Source organism: Stenella coeruleoalba, assembly GCF_951394435.1.
Source record: "Stenella coeruleoalba genome assembly, chromosome: 5".
In the NCBI taxonomy this organism is placed as follows: domain Eukaryota; kingdom Metazoa; phylum Chordata; class Mammalia; order Artiodactyla; family Delphinidae; genus Stenella; species Stenella coeruleoalba.
This window is the reverse complement of record NC_137150.1, coordinates 63636688-63659199: the sequence shown is the minus strand read 5'-3', so window position 1 is coordinate 63659199 and position 22512 is coordinate 63636688. Positions and strand designations below refer to the sequence as shown.

The 22512-nt window shown below is 43.3% G+C and overlaps 1 protein-coding gene across 1 annotated transcript in view; it reads left to right on the top strand.

Moving 5' to 3' along the window:
* Positions 1-22512, top strand: part of ETV5 (ETS variant transcription factor 5) — a 54772-nt gene that overhangs the window by 5120 nt on the left and 27140 nt on the right. The window contains exon 6 of the mRNA XM_079922375.1: positions 22266-22395. Coding sequence (XP_079778501.1) covers positions 22266-22395 — 130 coding nt within the window. The remainder of the gene's footprint in view (positions 1-22265; positions 22396-22512) is intronic.

Sequence of the window (22512 nt, the reverse complement as noted above, 5' to 3'; positions counted from 1 at the left end):
GGGAACAAACTGTAACCCACAGATGCATGGTTACCTTAGCTTTGTCACAGCTTGCTGTGAATGTTTTCTATAGGAGAGTAAATGCGTGTTAATTATTGCCCTCTGATTGCTTTCAAGTGATTGGGAAGCTTGCCACTAAAAAGCTAAATAAAGATAACCTAAATTTTGTGTGTGTGTGTGTGTGTGTGTGTGTGTGTGTGTGTTTGCAAGATAAAAGACAGGATTTGTAATCCTGCTTTGCTCCGTGCTGACAATTTGGCCCAGCCTTTCCGGTTCTTGCTCAGAGCAGCATAAACTGCAGTCTGGGAGGTGGCTTTCTTGGCAGAGGTAATGCTTTTATGACACTTGTTTCTCTGTAACCCAAAAGAGTTAAAAAAGGAAGGTGAGATGACTGCATTCAGGTTGATTTCATGTGCTGAATCAAAGGTATATTCTTTAGAGAAAGATGTCAGCAAACAGGATTTATATTTGGAGAGATATTTATCTGCAGGAAGAAGCTAAAGTGAAGGAATCAATCAATGTGTTTTGGCTCCTTAGAAGTAATTCCTGCTCAGCAAATAGAATGTGCTACCTTCTTTAATTAAAGTGCCATACCTAAAATGGAGCTGCTTTGGGAGATGTTTCTGCTTTACCAAGTGTGATGTGTTTCTTACTTTGTTTGCTTTTTGCTTTAACTTCTTAAGGTTGAGCTTTTCTGTCTTTTAAGGATAAAGCAGATGGTTGAGTAGCCTCAAAAAGTCTCTTAATAATTCTTTCCCCCTCTCTGACTCTTATTTCTGGAGGTGGAGCTTCAAGAAGGATAGATTCAAATAGAGGTTAGGCAGGAACACAAATGTGGGGAGGTGTATCCTTGAGCCATTTATCCTTGCTGTTACATGTGTAACTGCTTTGACTGCAGTTGAGACAGGCAGTGTGGACTCCTGGGAGCTGGCAGAGCCCAGGGCTGGGCAGACTCTGAGTGCATCTCACAACCTCCTGCTGAGGATCAGCTTCCACTCCAGTCACCTTCTGGAAGAGCCCATGATTGTTCCAGGGGAGGGGGGGAAGCTCATTTAAATTTAATGAAATCTTATGAACTGGTTTGAATCACCCGATCAATGAACTATAAACCAAACTCACACTTGCTAGGTAAAGCAAACCTCTTCCCTAGGGTAGCAGAAACGTTTGTGTCTTCAAATATTCTGTGGCCTGCCACAAGTAGTAGTCTACCTTTCCTGTTGCTGATGATTTAATTTTCCATCTTGTATGTGTGAGAGTTTTTGTGTGTGAGAGAGAGAGAAAAAGAAATACCAAGTAATGTGGGCAACGTTTTATTTTAGAACGTCAGGTTTGAAGATTATGGCTTACCTTTTTTTGATAAACACCACTGTAAGCTCAACTTCTAAAGAGATTATATTTTGTAAATTTTCTAGATTTGGGTTCCTATCCATAGGCATCCATCTGTAAGTGTGATTTAAATAAATGAAACCACTGTTCTTATAAGTCTTACAGAAATGCCCAGCCTACTTCTGGTTGTGTAGATTTCCCCTTATGTCACAAATTCAGACATTAGTAAAGTATCCCCCACCTGGAAACTCCTAAAGGTCACATTCGAGGGAATAGAAGGTTTAACCTATAGACATAGGGGTTCTGCCAGTGCCATCCATTGTCCCTTGATCCTGATGAATAATCCTGAAGATCCCAGATTGTTTGAGCTAGAGGTCCCTTGTAGAGACGGTCTTGCCTAACCCTTTCATTTTACTTATGACAAGGTCCAGAGAGCTGGGGAGACTGACTAGTGATGGGGGGCAAGTGGGAGGGGTTAAGTGAAATGAGGGGGGAAAATGTATAAAATCATATCCTTGAAGAAGCTCTCACAAAGCTGCAGAGCCAGGGAGCACTGTCAACGCCCAGGGCTGCTCAGGGCTCTCCCTCATTATTTCACATACCTGGAGCTGGCCCTCAAGAAGGCCTGGGAGAGTGCTGGCTGCCCAGTCTAATAACCCACAGTTCTCTTCATTCTACAATCCCAAGAAACCAATTCAATATCTTGGTGCTTTGAGTTTTTTCATGTAGGATTTGGAAGAAAGAGAAATTATAAAACAGAAAAATTATGAAACAGACATGTTTCCTAGAAGACATTAGTGTGTATACAGATAAAACTATGAATATATGTCCTGTATATTATGAATGTGTGTGTAGCTACCTGTGCCTTAACACACAGAACTACCAAACCACACAATCTGGGTCAGTAGATAGATGTGTACTACACATTTTTACTACACGTTTTCACAGAATTAGCTGCAAATCAAAACCATGGATAAGAAGGGAACTCAGAGTGCTTAGATTTGGGGTAGGGGTGGGTAGTCGACATTCATTTTTCTGAGCTGACTGTTTGGGCACCTTAGGGTAATTACTAGATTTTAGCATATATAAATGCGTTTTTTTTTTTAATGCAGATTTCAGTTCTGATTTTTAAAAATCTCATTTGTTTGAATTGTGACTGTTTTATCTGTCGGCATTTTGAATAACTAAACTATTTTATGCTGGGGAGAAGGTGTGGTAAAATCTTATTTTAAAAGATGGTCTCTGCACCAAATATAATTTGAAGAATTGTTTTAAAATCTGAATGACCTTATTTTCCCCTGGAAGTGTTCTTTTTAGATCTGTGCTTCAAAAAGAATGGACCGACTGGAGGAAGTAAGGGTAATTTCCTAAGGACTGGCTAATTAACTGATAAAAATCGACATTTCATAAATACATTGCAATAGATGACTGGGGAAATAGGATTAACTGTTATGGCAGCCCTTGAGCCTAAAATACATTGATCTTAATCCTGTTTCTATACGATATTATTCATCTGTTTTTGTTTGTTTGTTTGTTTACTGCATAGGAGGTTGATATGGTAGAGGGAGTGCCTTCCTTTGGGAGAGGGCACATGATTTTGGCCCCAGACATGATGTAGCAAAACTGTACATTTACTTGCTCTGTGTCCTTGGGCCATTTCTACATGAAAGGAGCATCCTAAAGTCTTTTTGTTATAAAAGGTAGGAGAGAAAACAGTAGGCACTTTAAAAATAAGAGGCTTGAGGGAATCAAGACTATCATTTTATCCTTATCCAGAGCCGGTAGCTCTGAAGGTAGGGAGAAGAAACAAGCGTGCTAAAGCAAGAGGATGAAAACTGGAGGTTATTTGACTCCAAGTTTTACAAACTTTTCAAAGTCTTTGTTATCTATCCCACTCACCACCTTACCACTGAGAAGGGACTAAATGATTTGAAATCCTTCCTGTTTTGATAGCCTCCAAGATCCCTAAGATGCTGGGCTCGTAAGGACCCAAGACCTAGTGTTCCCACTTATCAAACAGAGCCATATGTTTACACGAAATCTCTTTTCATCTGACTTTAATTCAGTTAGGCTTATTAAAAACAATAGATTTTTTTTCTCTTCCTCTTCTATGTCTCTCAGCTCTCAGTCCTCTAATAAAACCCAGTATCCTTTCCAATCATTTGTGTTTGGCGCAAAAGACTTGGAATGGGGAATTAATCTGCGTCTGCCGGGCAGATCACTTTTGTAGATTCCAGAGGTAACAAAATCCCGGCATCAGTCAAGAAATTAGTCTATCCCCTGTTTTTCAGCGTTCTTCGGCTTTATAAGATGAAGACATGGGTAGACTGGTGAAGCTGAGGATTTGTACTGTCTGCCATTTCAACCATCTAGTAGTATCATTGTTTTAATTTCAATCCTAGAAAAAAATACCTGGTGGGGTGTGTAATTCTCTACCCAGAGACTCTTCCCTCCACGTGTTTCTGCAGTTTTCATGGTGGTAAAGCACATCCGGGCCCAGAGGCTGACAGCCCCCTCTCGGGCACATGGCTGCCCTTGAGGCAGCTTGGGCCCCATCTGTGCCCTGGCACACAGTGCTTCTCCGCTTGGAATCCAGGGAGCTCAGAGTCTTGTCATGTTGCAGCTCCCAGCTCTTGGACAAGTGCCAGGCATGTTGATGCCAGTACCGGATTAGGTTTCTTTTTTAAAAATTCATTTTGTGAACTCATCAAGCTCATTTAACAGAGGCTTTGGTCGTCAGTTTCTATCATTGTCCCATCCCTCTAAGAGGCTCAGCTTAAAATAAAGGAGAGACAAGACACTAAGCCCCGAGTGTGTCAGTGGGTGGATGCCCGCACAGGGTGTGTGTGTGTGTGTGTGTGTGTGTGTGTAATCACAAGGTAAGTACACCTTTGGGCTTGGCAGGTAAATGACAGATGTTAGCAACTCAGATGTTAGAGCCGCCTCATGAAGGAGGCTCCCCTGCCTAACAGAAAGAAACATCTAGAGGAAAGTTGCAGCCAAGGGTGAAGATTCCAGGGAGCAGGATAAGGTCTAGCTGTTAAAAGGCCAGGAGTTTGAGTCCGATCTGCAGAGCACTCCAGGCATTGAATGGAGAGTCTGTAGTTAGAAAGATGCAGAGAAGTGCTTCTGGTGTCACTATCTGAGTTCACTGGCTGTGGGAATGGGGGCAGGCAGTGAGAAGAAGTCCACATAAGACATTTGAAAATAGTCCAATATGTTTTGAAAAAGAAGGAAAACCCATGTGCTAAAATTTATCTTTCCTAAAGTAGTATATTCTTCCTTGAAATATTGTCACACTGACTTCATAAGATCTCCCTTAGGGTGATATTGAAGGCCTGAGAAGAATAGAAACCCAACCAGTTTTTAGCCTTGTACTTTGCGTTGTCCTTGGAGTAGATTTCACTCCCACCCCCGCCCCCAGATCTCCTGCCCTTCTCTTTTGATGTCTCCTGAGCATGCCCGGTGGGTATTATAAACTTTTCAGGCCGGATGCAAAGCCAGGAAAAGGAACTGTGAAACTGTTCATAATAGGTAGCTCGACCCCTCCCCCTCTGCAGCCAGAATCTAGTAGTGAGTATCTCCAGAGACCCACTCCCTTGGGGAGGAAGCCAGGTGGCTCCCGATACAGCTATTGGCAATGAATGGAAAAGCAAGGAGTCTGGAAAGGCTGGCTTCCATAGGGAGCTGTCCTCTAATGCAAACCAGTTCGTCCCTGAGGGCAGGAGAAATACCGCTGAAGTCTGTTTCTCTCAGCTGGTAGCTACAGAGTCTGAAGTGGGCCGCACAAGACAGATTTCTTTTGCCGGAGGGCACTTGCCGACCTCACTTGGAGCTGACTTGCACACCCCTGCGGATTTCAGCCAGCGTCTTGGCCATCTGAATCTTAGGGAGTGCAGAGCACGCCTGCAGGGTCTGAATTTCTTACATAAACACAGCGCGCTGGGCGAGCAAGCGTCCCTGCGGCGACAGCTGGTCTCTGCTCCGTCGGCCCCAGCGAGCTGAGCGGCTGAGTCCCCCCCACCCCCACCCCGGCCTGAATGGAGCATTCCAAATTGGTTGTGAATGGAGGGCCGGGCTCCCTTGCAGACTTTTTCAATGAATAACCAGACCCCATTGTGCAGGCTGTGGAAAAACAACCAACTCAAACAACACTGGGACTGTTAGAAATATGCTGGTGATTGGCAGTTTGGAGAACCTCCAAAATTAGTTTCCTTTGGCTTCCCTGTTGCTCCCTGTTCTCCAAGCCTGGGCTTAATGGGGTTTGAGTTTTCTTTTAAGTGCTGACTTTAACCCTCCAACTGCCAGACTGGGGGCCTGGGCTTAGGCAAAGGGCTGCTACTGACCCATGGGCCCGCCACCCCCCTTTCTTTGTCTCCCATTTTAGACTGTAGCTGTCTAAAGGGAGTGATAATAGGAGAGGGTGGTTTAGCTTCCCTGGAGAGAGAGGTGTTGAGGCTTGATCTGAGGATATTACCCTTTTATCTCTTGGTTCCCGTGGGGCTGTGGCTTTATCTCCCCACTGAAGAGTCCTGCCTGCTCTTCTACTCCAGTCTTTACTCCAGGCCTGAAGAACGGGTGTTTTTCTGCTATAGCACTTCTACTTAAGATTTTAACATGGGAGGGACCTAGCTGTAATTTCTCGACTCCTTGGCTTTCTCTCTCCCGTTTAATTTCCCACTGTGGTCAGATATCTGTCATTTTAAAATGACCCTTCCTCAGCTATGGGGGAGCCTCACTATGGCAGCAACCCTCCCATGGGGTACTCATCAAATGCCTTTTCTCCTCAACATCCCAGGAAGTACCAGAAAGAACCCAGCCTATGAGGAACCCCAACACCAGAGTGGCCTCCTCACCCCCAAACTTGGCCAGGTCCTAGGGGTACACTTGCCTCAGTATCGCCCACCGGAAACATCTTCCAGCCTCTTGGCTAACAGCTCACAGACATACCCCCGCTCCTCCCCCACCTCAAAGGGCTGTGTGGGCTAGACCAGGGCTGTATGATAAGCATAAAAAGGACAATCCGTTAAAAAAACAAAACTTAATAGTAATGATCCGGTGCCATTTCCTCAGGGTTTTAAATTAAGAGTTCTTCTCCTCACTACCTAACAAGGCTGTTTGCATTTGTGCTTTTGCTGTAAGGATTTTTTTTTTCCTGTAATGTTTCCCTTGCTGTAAATTGGTCTTGCAAGGGTGTCTTCTCTTCCCTATTAAAAAAAGAACAGGCCTGGGCAGATTGTCCTTTTGTGAGAGAGTTTGAAACCTCTCAGGAGGTAACCCTAGATATGGGCTGTGTAAGAGGATGCTGGTACTTGTGCTTCTCCAGAGGGGCTGAGGAGGACTTAGCTTACATAAACACTTCTCAGCTGAGTGCCTGGAAATGCTTTGTAATTGCCTGAAAGGGCACTTAACGAGGGTCTTTTATACTTTTCCCATAGAAAAGGTAGAATAGAAGAGGGGGGATGTCTCTTTTACTTGGCTGCCCACAGTAAAGATCAGATCCTGGAAGTCCTACCCCAAGTTTCCTAATCTGAATTTTAATAGAGAATAATTCAGTAGGGATAATGTCACTGTGCTGAGGGTACCTCAGCAGAGTCAGAACATTTCTGCTTCTCCTCAGCTTCGTTCTCTTTCCTTTCCTTCCCCACCAGCCTGGGATCTTATTTCTTGGGGAATAAAGAGAAAACAGCAGCGTAGGGCTTTAATGTATTCTGTATTTTGACATATTAAACAAGGTCCCTGCTTTCCAATTTCCATTCCTGTCGAAACAAGAAGCAAACAGTTTCTCTTAGGCTCTAAGTGTGTCCAAAAGCAGAGAACCCCTGTCATGTGTTTCTTCACGTCTGCCTGAGCAGTAGCATGGTGCTCTGTGCGCAGCCGACACTTGGGGAGTGTGTTTTGCACACCACGGCTCTCTGTTCTGTTCCCTCCCCGCCCTGTTGCTCAGCAGGCCCCAACGCCAGCCTCCAGCCTGCAGGGAAGTAAGTTTGTAACATGAGTTCTGAAAGCCCCTGGGATGACCTTAGTGATAGATAGAAAAATACTAGCTAGGGCTATTTCTCATTTTCTGATTCCTCTCTTAAACACACACACTAGCCAGGTCTTCCCAGGCTGCATCTAGACTTTGTGTGGCTAATGCTGTTCCCCAGTAAAACTGTATGTGTGAGGGGACAAGTCACAGTTTAGGTACCCTTGACACACTTGGTGCGTTTCTGCTCTTAGGAGTGTTGGGGTTATAAATAGAAGGGAATGGTTCTCTCCTACGAGAAGCCTATTTCTCTAGGGTTTGAGTTTTCTCCCGTCAGACTTTTAAGATGAACTTTAAACTTGAAGGTAAAATTTTCCATCGTGATTAAATCCCACTTCAAATATTGTTGATGCTTTAATGCCAGTTTAGATGAAAATCAAATAAACTGGGAATAAATTATAGAAGGGGTGTAAGGTTTGGTCTTGCATTTTTTTCCATTCAGGAGGAATGCGCTGTTTCCCCCTTTCCTGATGGTGTGTTCCGCTGTGAGCAGCCCTTCGTGGTAGAATTTGCTGTGGCTGACGGAAAGCCCACAGTGGGGGGAGCCAGCCTTTCACCTCTAACCGAACCCGAGTTGGGAGAACAGGGCTCTATTTCGGCCTCTCTCTCAATGGTAAAAGTTAAGCAAATAAGTTGTCTATCATATTAGTTTCTCTGTGGCCTAGAGTTTTGGGATGTGACACTGATGCAATTAGAAATATTCGTTCTGTATAAAATATTTTCATGGCAGAGCCCCGTATTATAATACACAAGCCCTACCTCAGTCAGAGTTGGGCCAGATCTTTTCTAAGCTCCTTTTTCTCCCTTTCATTTCTAACTCTTATATTCAAGGCCTCTGGGTTTCCATTTTTGGAATTCTAAAATAACAATCCTAAATTGTTAGGATGAATGAGTCCCTGAAAGAAAATGAACTGCACAAATCCAAGCTGTTTCAAGAATAATACTAAGGTGTGGAGAGAGTGTGAACTTGAAGTAAATCTGAAACTAGTTCATCTGGGTCAAAAAAAAAACAACCCCAAAACCTCTCTACTACCATTGGCCTTAAATTATCTTCTTTATTTGAGAAACCAGTTTTCTATTTAGAAATGACTGTTTGAAAGATGCAGTTTCAATGAGAGGCAGCTGTTCCGTGATAGGCCCTCTTTCTGACCTGCAGTTCCCCTCTGAGTCAGGACATTCCCGATTTAGTACATTCAGCCAAGGTGGGTTCCTCTTACATGACCACTTCTTCTGGGAGGAGAAAGAAAGCATTAATACAAAGAATCTTTTTCCTTCTATTTTAGCCAGACTTAGAATAGAGGCCCTTAAAAAAATCGCCTGTCATTATTGTTAGTACTGGTAGAGGTGAAGAAAGGATAAGGCCAATGTCCTATAAATTCCATTTAGCAACTGCTCTTCCTAGTTGATGACCAAGGACATGACCAGCCAACCTCTTTACCCTGGCAAACTTGCCACTGGGCCATAGGTCCCCCTTGAGGACTCTTTGGCCCCTAAGCCCTCCCTGTGTGTAGGCCCATTACCCTGACCTCTTCCCAGCACCTGCCCAGCCTTTCCAGCCCCTTGTTGCAGAAGAGGCAAATAGATGGCCTTGAGGACCACTTCTCTTCCTAGCCAAAGCTATCCTCGCTCTGTCTGCGCTTTAGGACCTGGGCATCACACTTGTCTCGGGTCACGTTTTCTCCTCTCCGGAGGCAGAGTAAAGAGGTAGGGGAAGCCTGGAGCACCCCCTGGAGGCTAGAGTGCTGCCCACATTTTGAGTGGTCAGCCTGGGTGGTACTGTTCTACCTTTTGGGTTGCAAGTGTACATTATACAGTGACCTGCCAAACTGACTTCCATGGCAAAATTTAGTTTTTCATCTTCTGCCCAATAGTATTTCAGCTGGTGATTTGATTTTGAGATACCGTGTCCTGGTTGTGCCACCAGTGGCTGCCATTGCTGGAAGAGGCAGTGGAAGAGGGGGCAGGGGAGGGAGGAAACTTTTTGCGGGATGAGACCATGGAGCTGGGCCTAGCAGAAGCAAACCTCCAAATCACCCACCTCCCCTCCCCATTCTATGAAGTTACTAGATAATATGAACATTCTAGTTCATATAAGACCCCAGCAGTGTAAGAATGCCCCCAATAAAGCCCTTTCCTATAAAGTATAACCCCTTTGTCCAGTCAGTCCCTCTTTTCCACAGAGAAATTTAAATCCCTTTTTAAGGGTAAAACCACCATTTTCCTCTCTTCCTGCTTCTACCCGAGCCGGAAGGGCTTTGTTTGGGGGTCTAAAGGAAGCTACAACCTCGGGGCCCCTTAAGCTGGAGCTTTGGCTTCTTCGGAGCTGGATTTCTCCATTGTTGAATCTATCTTGTGTCATATATTCCACATTCCAGGGAGCAGTAAGAGCATAAAATACCATAACACCAGGCCCATCCAAACAAAATTTAGCAACATTTCACTTTCCAGAGCCAGTGTGAACACTGCAGCTTCTTGTCATCGAAGCACCAATCTCACATACAGCCAGCCTTTCCCCCCTGAGAAAGCAGCATTCTACAAGCCCAATACTTGATCTGGGGCACAACCTAGACCCATGTTGCTCTTGTCAGCTCGAGTCCATAACAGAGATTTAGGGTCATCCTAGGTAAACAAAATGGAAGAGAGGCCTACAGAGCATGGCCTCATGGTTTTAACTTCTTCATGGTATCAATTCTGTTGTCTAATTTACAACCCAGGTGGGAGACATTCTATCAATAACTCTAATTCCTGTCTCCTGGGAGAAATTCCACTGCCTTTGCAGGTGACCTCAGAAGTTTCAGATACCACTCTCTACTAATGCTATTTATACCTTTTCAAAGTTGGGCCAGTTTTTTTTTAAGCTCCTTTTCCTCCCTTTAATTTCTAAACTCTTGTATTCAGGACCTCTTGGTTTCCATTTTCAGAATCCTGAAGTGATCTTCTCATGTCCCTGCTAACCCTGTTTGTCTGCCACTCCATTTGTGCATTGAGAGGGGTCTCTCTGGAGACAGTCTCCATACCACCTTTTTAAAAATTTTTTATTTTATATTGGAGCATAGTTGATTAACAGTGTTGTATTAGTTTCAGGTATACAGCAGAGTGATTCAGTTGTACATATACATGCATCTATTCTTTTTCAAATTCTTTTCCCATTTAGGCTGTTACAGAGTATTGAGCAGAGTTCCCTGTGCTATATAGTAGGTCCTTATTGGTTATCCATTTTAAATATAGCAGTGTGTACATGTCACTCCCAGTCTCCCAATCCACACCATCTTTCAAGTAAGTGCCTATCATTTTTTATAGGAACTCGCCAAAAAATATTTCTGGGCTTGCATCCCCCAAAGTTTCTAGCTGTAGAATTCCAAATACTTGATATAACCTCATTTACTGTTATGAGTAAGAAAGGTGTTTTCTTCCCTCGCCTCTTTTCCCACTGTAGCAAGACCTGGCTCTAGTTTTGTAGGTTATTATTTCACTCTGGTATTACCCAGCCATCTTCATGCAGGGTCATCAAGATTTGAATCTCGCTCTTGGGCTGGTCCTGTTCCAATACCAATGTAATTATAACCCTATTTGTTGGATCTGACGGTCTTTTCCCATAGTCCATGTCATGATGAGTTCAAAGGCTTTTTTCTTGAGCTGATTATGTTACCCCAAGTTTCTAGCTCTAAATCATGAAAAACAGAGTGGGTTTTTTTGTCCACACACCAATTCCTGAAGCCTCTCTTCTGCTGACTGTAGGTTTTTCCCACTGCTTGGGAGAAATCTGATTCCTGGAGCCAGATGTTCCAGGAACTAGTTTTATCAGTTCCTAATTTGGCTCCTACGTTATTTATTGTACGGAAGATGATATTGGCCATCCATATAGGGAAGACTTCTTTAATTGTTAATTGATGAATTCTGCTACTTCCTGGTTGATCTTACGTCCTGGGGCCCTGAAATATATCACCAGGGTGATAGTCAGTCCTTTGGTCCTTACTGAGAAACAGGACAAGTAAGGAAAGAATAAGCTGGAAAAATCAACATATCCCCCCACCACCATGATTAATCTCCAATCTAAAACCCTGAATACTATCCCTGTTACTCATCATCATAAACCTTGTAGTTCTATTTGATTTCTTAAACTATGTGAATTTATTAGTGTGATGAAAACAGAAGTTACTTTAAATAAATAAAATCTTGAATACTGCCACTGTGACAATTGTGAAGAGATCTTTCCCTATACCTACTGATACCAGATTCTATCCCAGAACAGAAGCCTTGCTTTCTCCACGTAGGACTTTGCCCAGGACAAATGGCAGCTATTCTTGCCATTTGAGATTCAGAATGAACCTGCCCTGAAATCTCAGCCCCTGCATGTGGTATGCTCACCCAGATGTTGGCTGTACCAGATGTTCATCATATTTCCCATGAGTTATGTGGAAAACCTGTTTCCGTACCAGAGTCCTGCTGCCATTCTTGATTCCCAAAACGTAAATGCACAGGGGATTCTCCAAGCCAACAGACTTGAACACAATTTAGGTCTCCAGCTCCACACTCCTTTCTGATCTCTTAGCCTAATAAGCTAGGTTGGACCAGTTGTAGCTCCCAGAAACTCTTGTGCCTTTTTCCCCAAGGCTCAGGGCACCAGAAGTCCAGGCAACCCATTTCAAGCTTCCTCTCCTGGCCCTGGCCCTGCTCAGGCTTTATGGGCAGAAGGAGCCAAACCAGCTACTTGGAGGGAAGAATGAAGGAGAACCTCGAGGAAGAGAACTTTAATTCCTTTTAATTCTGCCAGCCTTCACAGCTTGCTGATGGCTGCATTGTGCCCTTCTGAGGACTCGGGATGAAATCTAATGAGTTGTTCGTCTGTTCCGGTAGCGTTCTGAATGTGTTGTGCCTATACATTCACAAGGAGTGGACATTCTCCATTTTTTTTTTCCAAAAATGCTTTGTGATCTTGAGTTGAGCTTATGTTTTAGTTCCTGTTATATGTGTATTAATATGTATATGGAACTACTGATCAATTTTACTTTTGTTAATATTTTGTACTTGTGTAATTGCTGTCTTTTTACCCAGGCCATAGTAGAGGTGGCACTGGGCAGTAGTCATGGTGATAGCAGGGGCAGTTTTCATTTTGCCCTCTCTTGGGTGTTCCCTTCTGCTTTCTAAGTGGGCCAGGGCCAAAAACATATTTGAGAATCACTGGCTTAGATGTTAAGAGTATGACAACATTTGTCCTTGTGTAATTTTAGATTCCCAGGGCTGTATTATCCAAACATGGTAAAGGTACGGTATAAACAGGGCAGTCTCCTTCCAGTTTGGTAATGGGCCAGGGGTGACTTCCGTCGTGTGTAAATGCATGGTTTTGAAGTTCTTAGCACGTCTACTGACCTGTTAGTCAACCATAAGATAATTTTTTTCTCCAAGTATCTTGGAGGAGATGAGATATAATAGCTGTTTTATCGATTTATTTTTAAAACATATTGCTACATTTACTTCATTTCTCTGTGTATAGATTTTTTTTTTCCAAGTTATTGGAAAGTAAGTTGCAGGCATTACGACATTTCACCCCCAGATACTTTAGCGTGCATCTCCGAAGGACATTCTTCTACATAGTCAAGAAAACTAACTTATTCAGTAATATTCCCCAGCTGTCTTTTATAACTGATATTGACATTGTTATTGATATAGGATTTGATTAAGAATCATACATTATGTTTATTGTTATGCCTCTTTTATCTTCAATCTATAACAATCTGCCTACCTTGCCGCCTCCCCCCAATAACACTGACCTTTTTTAAGAAATGAAATTGAGTTATTTGTAATGAGGTGGATGGACCTAGAGTCTGTTATACAGAGTGAAGTAAGTCAGAAAGAGAAAAACAAATACCGTATGCTAACGCATATATATGGAATCTAAGAAAAAAAAAAAAAACGGTACTGGGCTTCCCTGGTGGCGCAGTGGTTGAGAGTCCGCCTGCCGATGCAGGGGACACGGGTTCGTGCCCCGGTCCGGGAAGAGCCCACATGCCACGGAGTGGCTAGGCCCGTGAGCCACGGCCACTGAGCCTGCGCATCCGAAGCCTGTGCTCCGCTATGGGAGAGGCCACAACAGTGAGAGGCCCGCGTACTGAAAAGAAAAACAAAAACGGTACTGATGAACCTAGTTGCAGGGCAGGAATAAAGAGGTAGACATAGAAAATGGACTTGAGGACATGGGGTGGGAGAGCAAAGCTGGGGCGAAGTGAGAGTAGCATCGACATATATACACTACTGAATGTAAAATAGTTGGCTGGTGGGAAGCAGCAGCATAGCACAGGGAGATCTGCTCCGTGCTTTGCGATGACCTAGAGGCGGGTAGGATAGGGAGGATGGGAGGGGAGGCTCAAGAGGAAGGGGATATGGGGATGTGTATGCCTATGCCTGATTCGCTTTGTTGTGCAACAGAAACTAACACAGTACTGTGAAGCAATTATACTCCAATACAGATTAAAAAAATAAAAACTGACTTCTTTTGAAGGGTCCTGGCCAGTTGTTTTGTAGTTGTTGACTTTTTTAGGGTACATTTTTAAAGGATATGTAGAAATGCAAACAACATACAGAAATGCTGACCTTAGGCCTGGAAATTCCCTATGTTTTGGGTTTACTCACCTCTCATATCCATGTTATAATGTTGACCTCTAAACACTGGTAAAAGAACAGAGTGAGTCAGATGGAGAGAGACTGTGCATGTTTACTTAGTTACATGCATGTTTAGTTCCTGGAGAGAACTAAACATGCATATAACTAAGTAAATGAATCCCTCAAAAGGAGAGGGCTTTTGAGGGATTCATTACAATTTTTTAGCAAAGCTTACTAAATAGTTGATTTTACTATTTATGGATGATTTTTTACTGTATTCAATTTTTGAATTTATGTTTACAAAGGTTAGCTGTATCAGATATTAAAGAAAATGGCACAGTCCCCCATATCTCCACCAATTCTGCTTTTAGTACTTGTGCCCCTTAACTAAATTTGATAACATTTCAAATTTTTATTTTTAGAAACTGTCTCCAGGCAGAATCAATGTTAACCATCCATTCAAACGGGTTTGAGCATGTCTCTTATTTGGTTTAGAAATCTAAAAGGCATCTCCTTTTCCAGATACTTTTTTTATGTGCCAGAACCCGTCCACTTATCTCATCTCCCTTAAACCTCTTTGTTTCCCAGAACAGGGTATTATCTCCTGTCCTTGTCATTTGCTATAGCAATTGCAAAGAATATTGAGATTAGGAATATATTTTATGCTTGAAATGAATTTCTCATCTACTCAGGCCTAAAATAAAGACATATTTCTGACCCCTTTTAGTAGTATGGTAGAACTTAAAGTAAGCCTCAGCCTGCCTACCCCTTTTTTCTTACTCACTAGCTATCTATGCTTTGTCTCAGAATTTGTCCAAAACAGGCCAGCACTAAGGAAAGGTAGCAGTATGTTGGAAAGTAAGCCTTTTGGTTTTGTTGTGCACAGAACTCAAGGGACACTGCACCTGGTGACTTAAAGCCCTCTGGTGTTTGCCAACTGGGTACCCTGACAAGTTAAGAGTCATCAGGGGAGAAGAGGCCACACCTGCTCCTTCCAGACGGCTTTTGCATTTCTGTTTTGCCAGTGTCAGTTTTAAGTTCATATGTCCCTCTGCCCTCTTTCCTTGAGTTCTACTGACAGCCACAGTCAAAGAGCAGTACAGGCAGGTGTCTCGGGCTTCCCCCCACCATCATTCTTTTTTTTTTTTTTGCGGTACGCGGGCCTCTCACTGCCGTGGCCTCTCCCGTTGCGGAGCACAGGCTCCAGATGCGCAGGCTCAGTGGCCATGGCTCACGGGCCCAGCCACTCCGCGGCACGTGGGATCTTCCCGGACCGGGGCATGAACCTGCGTCCCCTGCATCGGCAGGCGGACTCTCAACCACTGCGCCACCAGGGAAACCCCACCACCATCATTCTTGAACTAAACAGTATGTATTCCATACTATGGAGGGAAATGAAGCAGGATGGTAGTGGCCTAAGACAGGAACAGTGACCCAAAGCTGGTGGCACAGGGAGTAGTAAGCTTAGGAATGGACCTTCCCTTTAGGATTATGGCTCTGGAATCCTGAGAAGTCTCTCAGCCATGACTGTGTACATCCACACCACATTTGTTCACGAGTGCTGTGAGAGGCTCTGGAGACACGGGCTGGCACGTGGGACATAGCCTCATGGACATGCCATTTGGAGGCAGGTGTTGGTGTTCTGGTCAACCTTCCATGTATGGTAAGAAGATCGTGCCTGTCAATCGTGACCAAATAAGGTCCTATCCTGAGGTCATGCCTGCACAGCTGATTTGGGAAAGATGAGTCTGTTCCAGATGCAAGTAATGAAACTGAAGAAGGTGGAGAGGAAAACCCCAAAACAAAATCAGAACGGCGGCACCCAACAGAAAGCAGGCAGAGCCTGTGTGTGATGCAGGAGAAGTAGGATGGTCTTAGTCTCTCTCCCGCGCAGACCGCAGTATAACTGATTGGCAATTTCTTTAACACTCAGCGACTACATAAATGCTGTATGTATTCACAACAAAGGCTGTGGCGAATTGAAATTTTGATGATCACGAAACACCAAAGGAAAGGCTTATTATTAGACAAGGTGGTTTTTGTCTTTCTGAAAAAAATTCCTTTTGACTCAAACTGTCGTGCATCATAACATTCAACAAAAGTGTTTTCCTTTGTTTTGATCCTCTGTGCTGTAATAGTGAAGTTCACTGCCAGCACTGGCATGGGGTAGCTGCCTTGGACAGAATCCACAGGCCTGTACTTGTGGGCAGGAAACAGATTTTGTCAGCAGAGGGAATTATTATTTCTCTTGAATGGACTAGTTTGTCTATATTTTTTTTCTATTTTGAAACAGTTGGGTTATGTCTTTGAAAGACTGCTTCTACACCATCACAGAAGGAAGATTTTCTAAAGTTTGAGAAATCTTAGTATTAACTCAGTGATGCTATTTGACCAGGACAGGGCTGTGTTTTTTTTTTAAAATAGGAACAAATTGAAATAACACATAGCAATCATAAGAGTACAGCTTGATAAATTTTCATACTGTATAAGCCTTTAGATCAAGACCTAGAACTTATCAAAATACAAGGAGACTCCATGTGCTCCCTGAACAGGCACCACCCCCAGACCCAGGAGTAACCTCCATCCGGACTTTAAACACTGTAGAGTAATTTTGTTTCCTTTTGAATGTTATTGTAAACGGGCTCATGTAGTGTCTGGCTTTTTTTGTAGTGTCTGGCTTTTATTTATGAGCCCGTGTTGTTAAGTGTGATTGTAATTTCTTCATTCTTATTTCTGTGTAGTATTGAAATTTTGTTTGAGATTACATTGAGCCTATACATAAATTTGGGAAGAACTGATATCTTTACAGTATCAACCTTCCAACCTATGAACATAATATATTCTTCATTTATTGAGACTTCTTTGATTTTCCTCAGGGTTTTATAGTTTTCAGTTTAGATATCTTGCATGTCTTTTATTAGGTGTGTTCCTAGGTATTTGATGTTATCTGTTGCTGTTGTAAATGTATTTTTTGAATGTCACATTGTTTTAGTTACTGTGTATATAAATCGTTCTTTTTATGTATTGGCCTTATAACCAATGATCTTGGTAAATTAGCTTATTGATTATTATACTTTGTGGATTCTTTAACATTTTCTGTGTACCCAACCAGGCCAGCTGTGAATAATGAGAGTTATATTTTTCTTTCTAATCTTTTTGCCTTTTATTCATTTTTCTTAACTTACTGCACTGGCTAGGATCAGGCTTGATTTTTGATCACTGTGTCAGATAGAAAAATATTCCAAGGAGTTCCCTAGTAAGAAAAGCAACTGTGAAGTTAAGTTGGTTGATCTGTGAACATCGTATCTAAATTTTAGGTGGTATTATGATGGTCTACAAAGCAGCATATTGTACTTTGTAATGCATGCCCACAGATATGGACTTAGATCTTGTCAGCCAGCCACCTTGTCTTTCCTACCCCTGACAAGCAGAGACTCTCATATATTTGTGCATGGATCCTTAACAAAGTTCTTATAGTCAAATAGGGGTCCAGACAGCTCACTCAAAGTGTTCTTGCCTCAGAGGTGGCATTAAGAGGGAATGTCAAGAAGCAGTTTCAGGAGGGGTGGGGCATTTGGGGTGCGAGATGGTATCCATGGCAACAGTGTGGCATCTGGCTGATCAGTGACTGGCTGTAGAAGATGCCAGGCTTTCCAAAGTGCCTGCAGCTATCTGAATGAGAAGATTTTGATCAGCAGGATATAGAAGGGAGAATGAGATCTTCTAGATGGAATACTAGGTTGGGAGGCAAGGACTGTAAGAAGTAGAGGCCACTGGAGTCAAGAGATGTCAGTTGCCGGTAGGAGTGAGGCAGGGATCCTGGGTATTTTGGTGGCCTAGAGATGGGGAAGGTGTAAGCCCTTGAGTGGATTCAGGTGTATCAGGTGTGCCTCCAGCTGGCGAGTGCAGAGTAAACATGAGGACACAGACCCTGATAATTGGCGAATAGTATTCCTTCATCTTCTTCTCTGGTGTTGTCTTCTTTCTCGACCTCTTTCTGTATTTCTTTTAATCCCTTTTTGATGTAATCTTTTTCTCTCAGTTTCCCTCTGGGAAGCAATGTGATGGAATGACTAACAACTGTTTGGGACAGTATCCTGATCACTTACAGCTATGAGACTGTGGCGGATTACTTACCTTTTGATTCTTGATCTTCTCATCTCTAAAATGGAGACAGTGAAAGTAGCTTTCTCACTGGGTTGGGAAGATTGAATAAAATAATGTATATAAACAAACTGGCCAAAGCCAATGATAAGGGATCTGTCTGGCTGCCTCTCTCTTGGTCTACCTGGTTCTTTTCCAGAGGTGTTAGTTCTTATCCATTGTTCCTTTGTTCCAGAGCACTTTCTCTCAACCAGATGTAATGTGGTATTTTTGTTGTTTTCATTGAAAACAAAGTCTATGTCCTCTATTTTTGATGTACAAAGTGGGTGAGTGCAGTATCTCCCATTGCTGTCAATGTGGTAGATCACTGAAATGACAGTGGGGGGCTCTTGCCTCCTTTCCCCTCCAATATCAGAAGCTCCAAGACCTTGAGCAATTCCTTCAACTCCTCTGGGCCTCAGGGTCCTTATCTATAAATGTAAGGGCCTGAATTAAGTGGATTGTGAGGCCCCAGTCCAACTCTAATTACACCTGTGGGAAGATGCTGAAAGTCAGACCTCTCACTAAATTATGCATGCCCTGAAGGAAGGACTGACTGCCATGTCTGTTTTGTTTACTGTCATATCCCCAACACCTTCAGGATGCCTGACCCATGGAAGATGTTCAATGAATGAATGATTGGATGAATGAACGAAAGAAATTTTTACAACAAGGAAGGCGGCCCACGTTTGCCAGGAATTGTTCTCAGGGCAGTGTTGGCTTTATGGGCCCATCTTCTATAACTGAGCTTAAACTCAAATTTTCTAACTGTAGAAAATGTTTATCAACTCAAATAGTCAAGTAGCATCTCTTTTCAAACTTCCTAAGGAGTTCATGCTCCTCTTTGTTTTTGTTTTTTTGTGTGTGTGTGTTTTTTTGTGTTTTTTTGCGGTATGCGGGCCTCTCACTGCTGTGGCTTCTCCCGTTGCGGAGCACAGGCTCCGGATGCGCAGGCTCAGCGGCCATGGCCCACGGGCCCAGCCGCTCCACGGCATGTGGGATCTTCCCGGACCGGGGCACGAACCCGTGTCCCCTGCATCGGCAGGCGGACTCTCAACCACTGCGCCACCAGGGAAGGTCTATGCTCCTCTTTTAATTGCAATTCATTGCCGTGCTTTATAGTCCTCAGTCTCTGTCATCCTTTAGTAAGCTGCCCATGCGAAGGTAAATACTCTGTTTTTGAAAGCACAGTGTATAATTACGCAACATCATAGCACCACCTGCAAGGTGCTATGCCATTTTCTTTATTTCTGAAGGCAGCATCACATATCTCATTTTACAAAGAGGGAACAGGCTGAAAGCAAGGAGCATTCCTTGGACTTCTAAGTTCCTGCTTAAAATACATGACTAGCTCTGACTAGTGCATACCACCGTCAGGCACCTTCATACATCCTCTGGCCCAGCAGTCCCTTTGGAGACCAAGCCTTCGTCGTAACCCCTCACAGGGCCCCTACTGGCTTTCCTGTCAGTGATCTGTGAAACTTCCAATTCTCGCTCCTGCTCTGTACCACTCTCCTCTCCCTCCTTCGAATGGTTGATTCCTGAGGGAAAGAATATTTATGACTAACATCGTGTCTAGCCTTGAAGGGTAAGTGTGGTCTCTGCCTTCAAGGTTAAGAATTAATTGGAAATATAACCCATTCAATCACTTATTATTGTAGTTGATTCAGGCTGCTATAGTACCACAGACTGGGGAGCTAACAAACAACAGAAATTTATTTCTCACTGTTCTGGAGGCTGGAAGTTTGAGATCATGATGCCAGCATGGTTGGGTGAGGGCTCCCCTCCAGGTCACAGACTTGTGTCCTCAGATAGCTGTGTCCTTGTGACCTAATCACCTCCCCAAAGCCCCTCCCCCTAATATCACATAGGGCATTAGGATTTCAACATATGAATCTTGGGGGTCACAAACATTCAGACCGTAGCACTCATCAGCTATTTCTTGAGCTCCTCCTTTGGTTAGAGAACATAAGATTCCAGGTATAGGACAGTTTGGTGTGGTGGAAGATACCATACAATCAAAAGCCAAAACTAAGATACTGTGTAGGTTTGAGGGAATCAGGACATCCAGTTAGCCAAAAGCTTAGATTCTCTTTCCAAATGGGTATATACTATTCCTGAAGACATTATGAAAGTTTGCTTTCTGGGAAGCTTTGGTTTACCTGTGGTGTTAGTCCTGTCAGCAGAGCTGGTAACTTTTATAACAATATTGTGAAAATGTCAAAACATTTCTAAAACCTGAAGTGAGAAAATTGAATCATGCCATAACTTGTTTACTCTCCAAACTTCGGTAAAACAGTGATTATAAATGATTTTCTTTAGATAAAGTCAGAAAAGTACTTTCCAGGACATGTAACTTCTGTTTACACTGGGGCATCATCACCTTCCCTCATTACCTTGCCAAAACTTTTATGGCAGAAGACTGGTAAGAGGAGAAGCGATGACACAGGGGCAGTGCCATGAACCTCCAGAGCATCCACTGCGTTGGAGAAATGGTTTTCTGTGTCAAGTCGTCGATTCTCCCTTCTCGTTTACTAACAACATTCTGACAACAACAAGCTTAGCCATTTTCTGTGTCTGAATGTCTGAAAACATTTGATAGCAATTGAGGGTTGGCTGCCATGATGTCACCATCAAAAAATCACAAGAGAGACTCTAATGACTTCTAAATATAATCTGCCAGTTCTGAGCTTACTTTGCATGTTCGGGAAAAGCAGTTGGCATTATGTAGGAAAGGAATAATGAAAACCTGCCCTTGCCAGTCAGTCCCTGGCAGGACTTTGCTTTATAAACTTGTCATCTGTGATCTAGTCCTCAGTCTCATTTGTTCACTTCTGAGTCCAGAATTCAGGGGTTGGAGGAGGCACCTGAGAAACCAGTTGGTGGGAAGATTGTTCAGTCTTACCAGACAGGAAAGGGATGATCCTTTAGCTAATTCCCCCTAATAGAATCACTAAGAAAACCAATCTCCTGGAAGATGGCTTTAGAAGTAAAGATTGAATGGAACGGAAAACTTTAGTGGGTCACCAGAGCACTAAGCTCTGTTAGCTATTTAATGAGAATTTGGATCCAGTGGAGAACAGCTGGCAGGAAAGCTTAACTCGTTCCCCTCCCTCTCCTTCCCAGATGCTGGACAGAGAGTAGCAATGCTAGCCCGTAGCTAGAAGACAACCCTTACGATGCAGCATCTTTAGAGTTTGCCCTTCTACTTTGGGTAGAACGCCCTGTCTAAAATGAGTTAGCTCGTAGATACGGCAGAAAAGACAAAACTGGTTGGGTTTTGCCACTGCATGTAAGTCACCTTGGTTTGAAAAACTCTTACTCCTCTGCCCTCTCAGAATCACGTATGGAATGTGCAGTCGGCTTCTAAACATAAAGCAACAGCTCTGTATGCTATCAATTTAGGAAAAGTAATTGGCACCATCTGTGAAAGGATTGGTTATGAGAGCCTGCCCTTCGTGGCCGGGTACTAGGAGACGCATGGAGCCGACACGAGCACAGAGGTCTCCAGGCCTCCTCCTGGAGAAGAATGCAGTTAACCTCTCCTCGGTTGTGGTTTGGTCCATCGTTGTATTCCTTTGCTTTTAAAAATTTTGAAATGCCCCTAAAGTTGCGTATTTCTTACTCAGAGCTAATATTTAGTTGCTTGAGGAAGGACTTTGAAAAATCATGTGTTTTTTTTTTTAAGTCATATATTTAATTTGTATATATGCCTCTGTATTTTGCCACAGGAATTTTAAGCCTTTGATAAGCTAACGTGTAATGTCTACCAGTATCTTTTTGGTGGTGTTTTGTCCTTTTCAGAAACAAAATTGTTCTTATCTGCAATCCTTGGTGTTCTATATCACACCTGCATTTTTCTTGAAGAACCATCACCTACAGGTTCTTTAAGGGCCTCAGAGCTGCTAGGAAGCAGACCCAACACCAAAGAAGTTTGGTGAAAACAGACTTGGCTAATGTAAAGTGTCAGATGATGATTTCTGACTTTAAAGAACGTTTCATTGGTTTTAGATGGTAGGCTCTGTGTTAAGGGTTGGGCTTTCTCTGGCATGTGATTTGACACGAGTTCCAAGAACAATCAGCTAGTATAGGGTTTGCAGAAGGAAGCATTGTGCTCCCTGTTAATCAGCTGTCCTCTGTTCCTCCCTCATCCCTCTTCTGATTTTAGTGGTGCTTCATGCCCCACCTCCAACCAAGATCAAACGGGAGCTGCACAGCCCCTCCTCTGAGCTGTCGTCCTGTAGCCATGAACAGGCTCTCGGTGCTAATTATGGAGAAAAGTGCCTCTACAACTATTGGTAAGTGGAGCCAGAGGAAGGCTGGCCAGGAAGTGGCCGGCACGCTGATTGCTTACAGTATTACTCAGCAGATGCTCAGTGTAGCGCACCCCATCTTTCGTGGCAGTGTAATGATCC